A 12500-nucleotide genomic window follows, 5' to 3' on the forward strand; every position below is an offset into this window, starting at 1 on the left:
AACCGTCTGTAGTGTGGTAGTGAAAGGGTTAATGTCTCACCCTCCTCTGAGAGCGGGTTGTCTTTGGTCTCCTGGTCCATCTGGTGGCACCAGCCCTCCATGCGGCCCGTCTCCGCCTGGAGCAGCTTGAGGAACCAGAGTCCGTCCCGCCGACAGAGCGTTCCCCCGCCGCCGCTCTGGGGGGCGCCACCGCCGCCACCGCCGCCCCCGTTCCCGCTCTCCAGCCAGGGGTCCGGGGGCGGCAGGGAGGAGGGGTCGAGGGCCGGGTCCAGGCTCTCGGAGAAGGAGTCGGAGCTGCTCCTCGTGGTGGAGCGGTTGAGGATCTGCCGGGGCAGCGGGGGCGAGGAGGAGGCGTCGGCGAGGGGGGGCGCCCCGTTGTCCAGGGAGCTGGGGCCCGGCGGAGAGCCCGCGGACTGGCTGGAGCTGTTCACCATCACCTTCTTCTCGGCGGGCCTGGTGCTGCCGGGGTTGGCGTGGGACGGGACGGGGCGGTCCTGCGTGTCCGAGTCGGTGTCCTGCTTAGAGGCCATGCTGCTGGAGCCACTGAGCCTGGAGCACACAGTTCAAGTTCAAGGTCTTTATCGGTCAAACACACAACGACACAGGGGCCTCGCAGGTAACAACATGTTTGTGTTTCGAGCTCAGACTCAACTAGGGATGTCCCGATCACATTTTCTTGCTCCCGATCCAATCCCGATCATGTGATTTTGAGTATCTACCGATACCGATCTTTCCTTTATTTATTTTAATTTTCTTTTTTAATTTTTTAATTTTTTTGTATCCCAATTTCTCACATTACATTCACACTGAATGTTGACGTTATCCGGGTGAAAAGTTAACTTCATTCAAGCGAGGCATTGCAATCCTTGACATAAATCATTTGATGTATAATTAAATCAAAGGATATGCGTTTGTTTTGGCAAAATTCTTCTGCTCTGTGTGACAATAAATAAATGAATGATGATATGCAATTTAAAACCAAAACTAAGGCCTCAGTATGAGTTTAAGACGTGAACATGGTCATGTTTGTTGAATAAAAAAAAAAGTTAAAAAAAGAAATAAAAAAAATCCCGATTTCTTTTTCTTAGTGTATAGTGTATCTGTGTATGTGCATGTTAAGGTGCAATGCAGGGTACGTGTGTTTGTGTGTTGTTCAATAACAATAAATAGTGGTAGTAAAATCAAATTAAATATAAGATGAGGTAATTAAATAGTCAATTATTTACAGAAAGTGAGACCTGTGGTTACAAATAGTCTCTCACTGGTCCCTTGAAGTGCAATAGGAGGTACTGCCTGAAACTAGATAATCCCATAATGACCAAAAGCTATAATAAATAACAAGATTACCGGGCAAAGCCCTTTTAGAAACAAAAGCAATCAAAGTGACACTGAAGCCACATAATGTGTCACCACTAAAACGACTATTACTGACTCGAATTACCATGAAAAGACACAAAACATGATCTGTCCATTACTTTTACTGATCAATATGCTTAAAAATAAATGGAGGATGGATATTGATCCGAGCCTTGTATTACTTTGTGTGCAAGACTAGGAGCAGCCAGGGTCCAGAATTTTTTGCCACCCTTAATTGATTTCCGAGGGCATTTCTTAGGCATGTCGGGGGCATAAACATTAAATCAAATGAACATAAAAGTAATAATAACACATTACTAACCATATGCCAGTTTGTGGCTGCGACTTTCTTTATGGCGCAAACCGCAAAGCACTGTACAGTTAGACTGTTAATACAGTTTATTAACAGTCTTCATTCACACGAGTACATCCACAGTGACGGCTCCTTTCACACTAGCTAAGTTTCCATCCACTTGTCAATCGAATTTCAAGTGAATTTCAATTTCATAAATTATGAATAATTACTAGTGGTCCGTATCTGCTTCCATTCATTTGTGCTAAGCTAGGCTAGCTTGCAGCCGGATAACTTTCTAATGAACACACAGAGAGGAAATTGGTATCTATCTTCTTGTCTGACTCTGTAAGCACATTTCTCATAATGTTGGCGTGTTCCTTTAAGTTCTAAACAGCTCTTGTAAGTGGGACAAATCTTTTAATGTTTGCGGCTGGAATATGACTTCCCTCAGTGGTGGAAGTGGTGTCATGATGTGACCTGAACAGGAAGTGGTGTCATGATGTTATCCAAACAGGAAGTGGTGTCATGATGTGACCCGAACAGGAAGTGGTGTCATGATGTGACCCGTATGCATAAAGATTTTCTCTAACGCACTTTCAGTTCCGCGTTCGGGTTCCGCGATCTGATTGGCCACTGACGTTTCTCTCAGCGCCAATCGCGTTACGCCTAGTTCTGCCTCTAACAGTCTGCTAGCTAGCTAACGCCTAGTTCTATCACTGGTTAAGCTTGGCCACTCTTTCGAAGTTGGTTAAGGTTAGAGTTTGGAATCAGGGCTGGTGGTCTATCGCCCTGCTCTAAACCAAACTCTAACCTTAACCAACTTCGAAAGAGTCGCCAAGCTTAACCAGTGATAGAACTAGGCGTAACGCGATTGGCGCTGAGAGAAACGTCAGTGGCCAATCAGATCGCGGAACCCGAACGCGGAACTGAAAGTGCATTAGGGAAAATCTTTACGCGACCCGTACAGGAAGTGGTGTCATGATGTGACCCGAACAGGAAGTGGTGTCATGATGTGACCCAAACAGGAAGTGGACTTACTGCCAGCTGTCCTCCACCTGTACTCCAATGGACTGGTATCTGGCCAATGGCGGAGTCTCTTCTCGCAGAACCTCTTGAATACAGTCAACCTGAAAACAAATGATAATGAAATGCTATCAGCAAAAGGCAATATCTGCAATGACTGTGCCAGCCTTGAGTCAAAATGTCAAATGATGAAATGGACGCATAATGTTGACCTCATCGTAAAACTACTCTGATACTATTACTCAGTGCCATGTTTGTTCAGGAAAACACAACATTTAATGTAAACATTTGTATTATATATATATTCTTTTATATTATTTTAACTTAAAATGTCAGCAACAGCGTAGTGTTTATATTTATATTTAACTTGATATGGTCAGAAAGTGAGGAACATCTGATGAAAATAAATGTGTTTTGTTCAGAACTGTAATGGTATTATTAAGTACCCAAATGTAAGTACTTGTAAAACATATAATATTATAAAATAAAAGTGGCATCGGGACATCCCTAATCATGACTAATGGCTACCCTGCTCACTGTCAATATTAGCCTTGAGCAAAGCATTTTGCAAGGTTTGGAAAATGGGGAAAGTACTGTAATTTCAGGACGTAGGGAAAGGAAACTTTGGTTGAGGGGAATGATGATGAATTTACATTCTTTGCCTTCGCTGCTATAGTATGTGTCGCTGTGCAGTGGTAGCACTCTGTCCAATGATAGGAGAGGTTTCAGTCAAATGTGATCTTAGCCCTGCACACACACCCATACTAGGGCTGGGACTTTATCGTGTTCATTTTGATTAATTAACTACAGACAAAATGAAACGTAAAAAAAAAAAATTATGCATTTTATCGTGCATCGCGGCATTTTGCTCTCGTCTGTCGGCTCCAGGCTGCGTTTTTGCCAATCAACCAATACATTGTTGGAAAGTTGAATTTGCCGCCTTTCGATCGTCACCCTACTCAACCTATTGCGTGCTTCGGGTCTCGAGTTAGAAGACGAAACATCCGGCAAGCGTCATTTAACAAGCCTGTTGGTGACAGGTATAGACAACTCGGGTTGTTATGGTCACGTCATTCACAAATGGGTCACGTGGTGTTGTAGTATGAGTAAAAAGTCAGCTGTTCACCGGTGGGTTTCAGGTATTGAAATGATGAGGGGGTGAACGGGGAAGTCACACTTTGCTGACCGCACGCTACTCAATACTAAATCAAGCTGTGATTTGCTTTTAATGACGTTAACTATACGAACTGTTTTTGACCGCAATAAAGTAACCAAACGCAGTATCCTGGAGCAGTGATTTCTTGACAATCGGCGCGTCTGGCAGGTAGAATTATTTCCCCGGTTTAGTCTCTCGTGACTACATAAATGTTTGGATGGTCGCCATACATTTGTCAGCAAAAAGTAACACTGAACGAAGGATACATTGGAGCCACGAAAGGTCCCGACAAGTCAGACATTATTGGACGCGGAGCAAAGGAGAGGCGAAATAAAGGCAGTGGACGGCCATTTTGGATAATCACGCTGAATTATTGCGGTACACACATTACAAAAACCTTTGTGAAAGACTAATTTTCGGTGGGGTTTTTATAAACTTTGGACCTGTATGACTATAAGACCTCAGGCTATGGAACCGTTATGTTTTCCAACTCCTACCTCTCAGCTGGGACTTAAAAACAAGCACTAAACCACTCCAACCACTAAACAGAAATGTGAGTACACACAACTTTTACTTCAGTGTGTTCAAACCTCTGTTACTCTATTTCATTAGCACTCAAAGTGATTTTTCTTTATTGTGTAAGAAACTTCGGAATGTTACCGCTCAAAAGAGAAAAGGTCCTTTGCGCTATATTATTCCTAAAATTGCTACACTTTGTTAAAAATGGCAATTGTTGGTCTGTGTAGTAGCTAATAAACAAGATTTTGCTGCTTAAACGTATTGTATAATGTATATTCATTGATTCACTCATATACCAAAATCCATTTAAAATGTTGCTTTTCGCATAAAATATTGATATGCGTTTAAAATGCTATTAATTTCAATTAATTAACTATAAAGTCTCAAATTAATTTGATTACATTTTTTAATCGAGTCCCACCACTAACCCAAACATATACACACATCCAAACATATCCATACTAGGGATGTACCGATCCGACTTTTTCAGTCCCGATACCGATACCTGGGCTTTGGGTATCGGCCGTTACCGAGTACCGATCCGATACCCATTGTTAAATTAATAGACTGTATGCCTCACTGTCTGTCTCGTGCTGCTGGGACGAAAACGCTCACTTTGGTCGCAGCTTTCGTTACACAGTAGTGGGAGTTGGTTGGGCTTGACGTGCCGAGACAGCTTGTACACAACCCGAAACCTGTCTGGCCTCACGTGGTATGAGGCTGAAATCCATTACCTGGAAGACAATAGGTCAGGGGAGGGGACTAACAAACCAACTCCAAAACACCAGAAGCCAGAAATGGTGGAAGGTTGGGCTTGGGGCCAGTGACCCCATCCTGTAAAAACCCCATTGCTACAAAAACGTCAAAAAAGAAAAACCAAGAATCTTCAGCCCTACAATCTTGCCATACTCGGAATCATGGAATCAAGGTGGATTGGATCCGGCCAGAAGAGGCTCGCCACAGGCGAGATGACACTGTACTCAGGCCATGAAGAGGGCGATGCACACCATACCCAGGGAGTGGCCTTGATGCTGTCCAAGGCTGCCCAGAGAGCACTCATTGGATAGGAGGCACATGGTCCTAGGATCATTGCAGCTTCTTTTAGAACTATGAAGGCAAAAATCAACATGAACATTATCCAGTGCTATGCCCCTACAAATGACAGCAATGAAGAGATAAAAGAAGAATACTACAGCAGACTACAGGACATCATTCAGAAATACCCAGGAAGAGACATCAACATCATAATGGGAGACAACGTCAAGGTAGGAAGTGACAACAGAGGCTACGAGGAGACAATGGGAAAGCAAGGTATAGGAGAGATGAACGACAACGGGGAGAGATTCACAAACCTATGCGCCACTAACAACCTGGTCATCGGCGGAAGCATTTTCCCCTACAAAAGGATACACAAAGCTACTTGGGTCTCACCGGACCTCAACACCGAAAACCAGATAGACCATGTGTGCATCGTGAAGAAGTTCAGGAGGTCCCTTCAAGATGTATGCGTTAGGAGAGGAGCTAATGTTGCCTCAGACCACCACCTCCTGGTTGCCCGGGTGAAGCTGAAATTAAAGAAAAACTGGACAGGGGAGAAGAATCTGAGACAAACATTGAACACAGCACTTCTGAGAGACTCAACCAAGCTAGAAGAATACAAACTCACACTTAGGAACAAGTTTCAAGCCCTGCAAGAGTTGATGGAAGAAGAGGAGGAAAACATCGACAAGAAGTCGAAGTTTGGGAAGGAAGCAGTAAGTACAACGTGCAAAGAAGTACTGGGCCTGAAGAAACACAACCATAAGGAGTGGATATCAGCAGAGTCATTGAGGAAGATAGAGGAGAGGAAAGGGAAGAAGGCACTAATTAACAACAGTCGCACAAGAGCCGAAAAAGTCAAAGCACAAAACCAGTACACAAGCCACAAAAAGGGTTAAGAAAAGCATCAAGGCAGACAAGAAGGACTATATAGAGAGTCTTGCGGCAGAGGCTGGAGAAGCAGCTAGACATGGACATTTGAAAGACTTATATAACACCACCCAGAAGCTGTCAGGAAGGTTTAGTAAACCAGAAAGACCAGTTAAGGACAAAGATGGACAGCCAATCATCGGAGAGGAAAGACAAAAGGGAAGATGGGTAGAACATTTCGAGGAACTGCTAAACAGACCAGCACCACAGGACCCACCAGACTGACAGGGTGACAGGGATCTGCTGATAGACTGCAGCGTGCCAACAAAGTAAGAGATCCGCAAAGCCATCAAGAAGCTGAGGAACGGCAAGACTGCAGGACCCGACTGTATTCCGGCAGAAGCACTGAAGGCCGATATAGAGACTATGGAAGAGATGCTCCATCCTCTCTTCAAGAAGATATGGGAAGAAGAACACGTCCCATCAGAATGGATGGAGGGCTACCTCATCAAAATACCAAAGAAAGGAGATATGAGCCAATGTGCAAACTATAGAGGGATCACACTACTCTCCATCCCAGGAAAAGTATTCAACAAGATTATACTGGACAGGATGAAGGACGCCGTCGGCCCACAGCTACGAGACCACCAGACGGGCTTCCGCAAAAACAGATCCTGCACAGACCAGTTTGCAACACTGCGGATAATACTGGAGCAGTCATTCGAGTGGAATTCACCCCTATTCATTAATTTCATTGACTACGAAAAGGCTTTCGACAGCGTGCATAGAGAGACCCTCTGGAAGCTACTCAGACACTACGGAGTGCCAGAGAAGTACAGAAACATCACCAGGAACTCCTATGAGGGGATGACCTGCAGGGTGATTCATGGCGGTCAACCCGCCTTCCACGTAAAAACTGGAGTGAGACAGGGCTGTTTGTTGTCACCATTTCTGTTCCTGATGGCAATAGACTGGGTCATGAAGCATTCCACGGCAGAGAAACGAAATGGCATACAATGGACATTATGGACACAGTTAGAAGACCTCGACTTTGCAGATGACCTGGCCCTTCTCTCTCACACCCAGCAGCAGAAGGAAAAGACCAGTACCATCGTGGACAACTCTACTCAGCTTGGGCTTAACATCCACAGAGGGAAGAGCAAGGTCATGAAAATCAATGCTGACAACACATCACCCATCATTCTGGAAGGAGAAGCATTGGAAGAGGTAGACAACTTCACCTACCTGGGCAGCATGGTTAACAAGCAAGGTGGAACAGATGCTGATGTGAGAGCCAGGATTGGCAAGGCCAGAGGAGCCTTTCTCCAACTAAAAAACATCTGGAGCTCAAGAGACCTTTCCATCACAACCAAGATCATGATCTTTAACACCAACGTGAAGTCAGTCCTACTCTATGGCGCTGAGACCTGGAGGATCACTGTCCACAACCAATAAACTACACGTTTTCTTAAACACCTGTCTGCGCCGAATCCTCCAGATTCGCTGGCCTAATACCATCAGCAACAAATACCTGTGGCAACGAACACAACAATAGCCAGCAGAGAAAGAGATTCTCCAACGGCGTTGGAGATGGATTGGTCATACACTCCGTGAACCATCCCTGAGCAAGACAATCTCTCAGGTGGAACCCCCAAGGGAAAAGAAAGAGAGGCCAACCACGAAACACCTGGCGCAGAGACTTGGAAGATGATGCCAAGAAGATGGGACACACCTGGGGCCAGCTGGAGAGGTTGGCTCAGGACTGGGATGCTTGGAGAAGCCTTGTCGACGGCCTATGCCCCAAACGGGGTAAAAGGCGTAAGTAAGTATGCCTCACTGTGTGGAAGAGACTGGGATCATTATTTTGTGAAAGGCAACATCAGGCTTGACTTAAAACATTACTTTCTTAGTTACATTACTTAGTGAAACAAAATATTGTCATCTGTACATATATATTTTGTAATAAAATTTATTGAATAAAGCATACATTTTTCTTAAATCCCCCCCCCCCCCCCCCCCGATACCCGATCTAGCTATTTTAGTCATATCGGGGCCGATATCCGATATCAATATCGGATCGGTGCATCCCTAATCCATACACACAAGCATATACACACCCAAACATATACACACACCCAAACATATACACACACCCAAACATACACAAACATATACACACCCAAACATATCCATATACACAAACATATACACACCCAAACATATACACACACCCAAACATACACAAACATATACACACCCAAACATATCCATATACACAAACATATACACACCCAAACATATACACACACACACCCTAACATATCCATACTCCCAAACATATACATATACACAAACATATACACACCTAAACATATCAATATACCCAAACAAACCCAAACATATCCATACACCCAAACCGCATTTCACTGTATGCCCTGGCATGTATGTGACAAATAAACCTCTTGAAACATATCCATACACCCAAACATATCCATACATACACCCAAACATATATATACACCCAAACATATACATACACCCAAACATATATACACCCAAACATATATATACACAACAGAGGACTAATAGCTAAACAACAACAACAACAACAACAACAACAACAACAACAACAACAACAACAACACTGATTGACACCTACCTGTATTCCAATAGAGGAGAGCTTCCTCCTGGCTATTGGGACCACCAGTTGCTCCTCTGCCGCTAGACTGCCTCTGTTAAATCCCGTCCTCAGGACCTCTTCTGCGGTTAGACTGCCTCTGTTCAATCCTGTCCTTAGAACCTCTTCTGCTGCTTGACTGCCTCTATTCAACCCTGTCCTCGGGACCTCTTCCGCTGCTTGACTGCCTCTGTTAAATCCCGTCCTCAGGACCTCTTCTGCAGTTACACTGCCTCTATTCAATCCTGTCCTCGGGACCTCTTCTGCAGTTACACCGCCTCTGTTAAATCCCGTCCTCAGGACCTCTTCTGCAGTTACACTGCCTCTGTTCAATCTCTCGCGCTGGTAGGAGGAGTCGGTGGTGTCCGTGGAAGCGTTGGCAACGGCGATGGGATCTCTCGGGGTGGCGACCGGCGTGGGGATGGCGCGGTGGGGGCGGGGCATGCCCCGGGCCAGGCTGTTGGCGCGGGTGCTGTCGAGGCTGTCGGACGAGTTGCTGTGGGCGTGGCTGGACTGGCTGTTGACTTCCGAGCGGCGGTCGTGCTGGTCCAGGTAGATGTCCTGCGCCGACTCCGTGCTGCTCTGCACCGTGACCGAGATGTAGGGCTTGGAGGTGGTGCGGGGGGGCACGGGCGGGGGCGCTGCCTTCTTACAGGTGGTTATGCACGTCGAGACTGGAGGAGAGAGAGAGAGAGAGCGAGAGAGAGAGAGATAGAGAGAGAGAACAAGAGGTGAGACACAGAGAAAGACAGGAAAAGTGTAAGAGAGAAAGAGATGATTGGATGTATCTTCATGGCCTGTATGTGGGGAGGCACAGACGTTGGTGGAGTAAAGGGTTAAAAAGGGAATTCCAACTAAAAGTATTTTTTCTGCTTCTTCGGCCTAAAAACAAGGAATTTGTTCTGTTGTTTGCCGAGTGTTTGAGTTAGGAGCTCTCAAAGTGAGGAAAACGCAATGCAGTGACACTGACATTGTTGAATTGCAGTGCCTGAGAAAGTTGCTGGTCATGTTTACTAGATTAAATATCTGCATGGATAAAAAAAAGAAAGAAAGAAAAAGTCTAGTCTTTAGGGATGCTCAATATTGGCTTTTTTACCGATACCGATATACCGATATTGTCCAACTCTTCATTTCCGATACCGATATCAACCGATACTGTTATGGTTTGTAACCGACCCCAATCGCACAACACAAGACAGGTATGAGAGTAAGCCAAGAACTGGGAATTTATTGAAACACACAGAAAACGGCACTGTCCCTTTAAGGGAGAACACAAATTAACGGAAAACAAGAAAAGGGAAAAGGGCACAGTGCCTTTAAGAGGCGAGCTGGCTAAGGGGAAAACAGGACAGGGCAAGGGACAAGGGCAGGAACTGGGAGGACTAGGAGGACTGGACAGGGAAGACTAGGAGGACTAGGAGGGGAAAACAGGGACAGAGGCCCGCGGAGGCGGGCTGGGGACAGGGAGGACTGGAAGGACTAGACAGGGAGGACTAGGATGACAAGGGTGGGGAAAACAGGGACAGAGGCTCGCGGAGGCGGGCTGGGGAGAGGGAGGACTGGAAGGACTAGACAGGGAGGACTAGGAGGACTAGACGGACTGGACGGAATGGACAGGGAGGACTAGAGAAAACAGGGTAAGGCCTTGGAACAGGGCTGGAGCTGCTTACAGGGACAGAGAAAACAGACAAAGCCTGGGATACAAGCATTAATGAAAGTTGCTGCACTGCAGCTTCTCCCGGGATGGTTCGTCTGAGGAATCAGACGGTGACGTCAGAGCCGTTCTGCAGACTTCTCTCGGCAGATCTCCGTGGTGGTAAACGGGACCGAGAGGGAGAGAGGGAGCGGGTTAGCTCAGAGTACAGTGGGGAACAGAGCAGGTGACAGGAGAAGTGACTTGTCCCAAAAACAGAGTTATCCAAGTGACAGAATCTTCGGTGTATATACACACTGTGAGTAACGTCCCAAACACAAATCCGCGTGATTGAATCTTCGGTGCAAATAAACACTGTGAGCGAAGTCCCAATAATTATCCAAGTGACAATATCTTCGGTGTGAATACACACAGTGGGCGATGTTAAGGCCAAATATTATCCCAATGAACAATCCAAAAAAGCTGACACTGGGTGAGTGACAGTCTGATAAAAAGCAGGATATTTTCAGTGTCATAAACACACGAAAAACGAATAGGGTCAAAGACAGTCTTGAAAAACTCACCCAGGCGCTGTGCGTAAAGAGGGCAGGATCAAACAGGACGAGCGCGTCGCCACGGGGAACGGGTTGTCCAAGCGGAGGTCTGAGTGGTGCGCGACTGCTTGGAGTATGCGCCGGTACGAAGGGCGCATCTGGCGCGGAGGTCTGAGTGGTGCGCGACTGCTTGGAGTACGCGCCGGTACGGAGGGCGCATCTGGCGCCGAGGTCTGAGTGGTGCGTGTCTGCTTGGAGTACGCGCCGGTACGGAGGACGCATCTGGAGTGCGTCTGAATGCGCGTCTGGAGTGAAGAGCGCGTCTGCGCGGAAGAGCGCGCCGGCTCGGAGAGACGCATCCTCCCGTAGAGTATTAGGAAGCGATGCGCGTCTGGAGTGAAGAGCGCGTCTGCTGCGCGGAGGTCTGGATGCGCGTCTGGGCGTCTGCTGCGCGGAGGTCTGAATGCGCGTCTGGGCGTCTGCTGCGCGGAGGTCTGGATGCGCGTCTGGACGTCTGCTGCGCGGAGGTCTGAAGTGGAACACTGGAATACCTCCCGTGGAAGTTTAGAGAGCGCAGTCCAGTGTCTCCTTCCAGGCAAACGGAGACAGGAGGCGAAGGCTAGAGCGCATCTCACGCCGGAGATGAAAGCAGCATTACAGACAGAGAACCTCCCGAAGGAGTCTTGGTGATAGAGATATGATACGGAATGATACGGGACGACCCGACAGGAACTGAGGGGAGAGCGAGGTACTTAAAGCCCACAGGGGAACTAATTAGAATGCACATCAGGTGCGTGAAGGTAATTGATACTTGAAACTAGAAGTGTGTGTTCGGCACCAGACCAACCAACACATAATGACAGGTAGTCCAAGGGTGTGGTTGCTGAAGAGCAAACGAACGCGAGGGTGGGGGCTAGTGAGGTGAGGAGAATGCAATTGATTAACAGAAAACTAAAGGAACAGAGCGAGTAGGCTTAAAGGAACAGAGCGAGTAGGTGAGCAGCGGACAAAACCTCACAGATACCGATATATGCAGGGTTTCCCCCCCCAAATAACAGAATAATTTCAGGTAATTAACATTACTTATTACATGGCGTTTTCACATTCGCCGAAATGCTTGCTTGTGATTGGTCAATAGCCCCAGACAGCGGTGAATAATTTTTCAATAACCACCGGTGATTATTGTTTTTCGCAGCTGGAGTAATCAAGCCCCACTGACACACACTGTTTCAGTGCAGCCAATCAGACACACCTGCCGGGCTGCCCGCGATAATAATAATCACTTTATTTGGGCTGACAGAGCCACAGAACAACTGCGATTTGTAAAATGAATTAGGTATATTGTTAGTAAGTTAGCCATGTAATAAGCGGGATAATGT

At 46.5% G+C, this 12500-nt stretch overlaps 1 protein-coding gene across 1 annotated transcript in view; it reads right to left on the bottom strand.

The window, feature by feature from the left end:
* The window catches only part of dlgap4b (discs, large homolog-associated protein 4b), a gene marked incomplete at its 5' end in the record, with an annotated part of 98935 nt that overhangs the window by 19310 nt on the left and 67125 nt on the right, over window positions 1-12500 (bottom strand). Inside the window, 4 exon segments of the mRNA XM_084316867.1 lie at window positions 41-549; window positions 2690-2778; window positions 8917-9017; window positions 9255-9608. Of these exon segments, the coding sequence (XP_084172993.1) occupies window positions 41-549; window positions 2690-2778; window positions 8917-9017; window positions 9255-9608 (1053 nt within the window).

The sequence above is a fragment of the Notolepis coatsorum genome (genome assembly GCF_963971535.1).
Source record: "Notolepis coatsorum genome assembly, chromosome: 6".
Lineage (NCBI taxonomy): Eukaryota > Metazoa > Chordata > Actinopteri > Aulopiformes > Paralepididae > Notolepis > Notolepis coatsorum.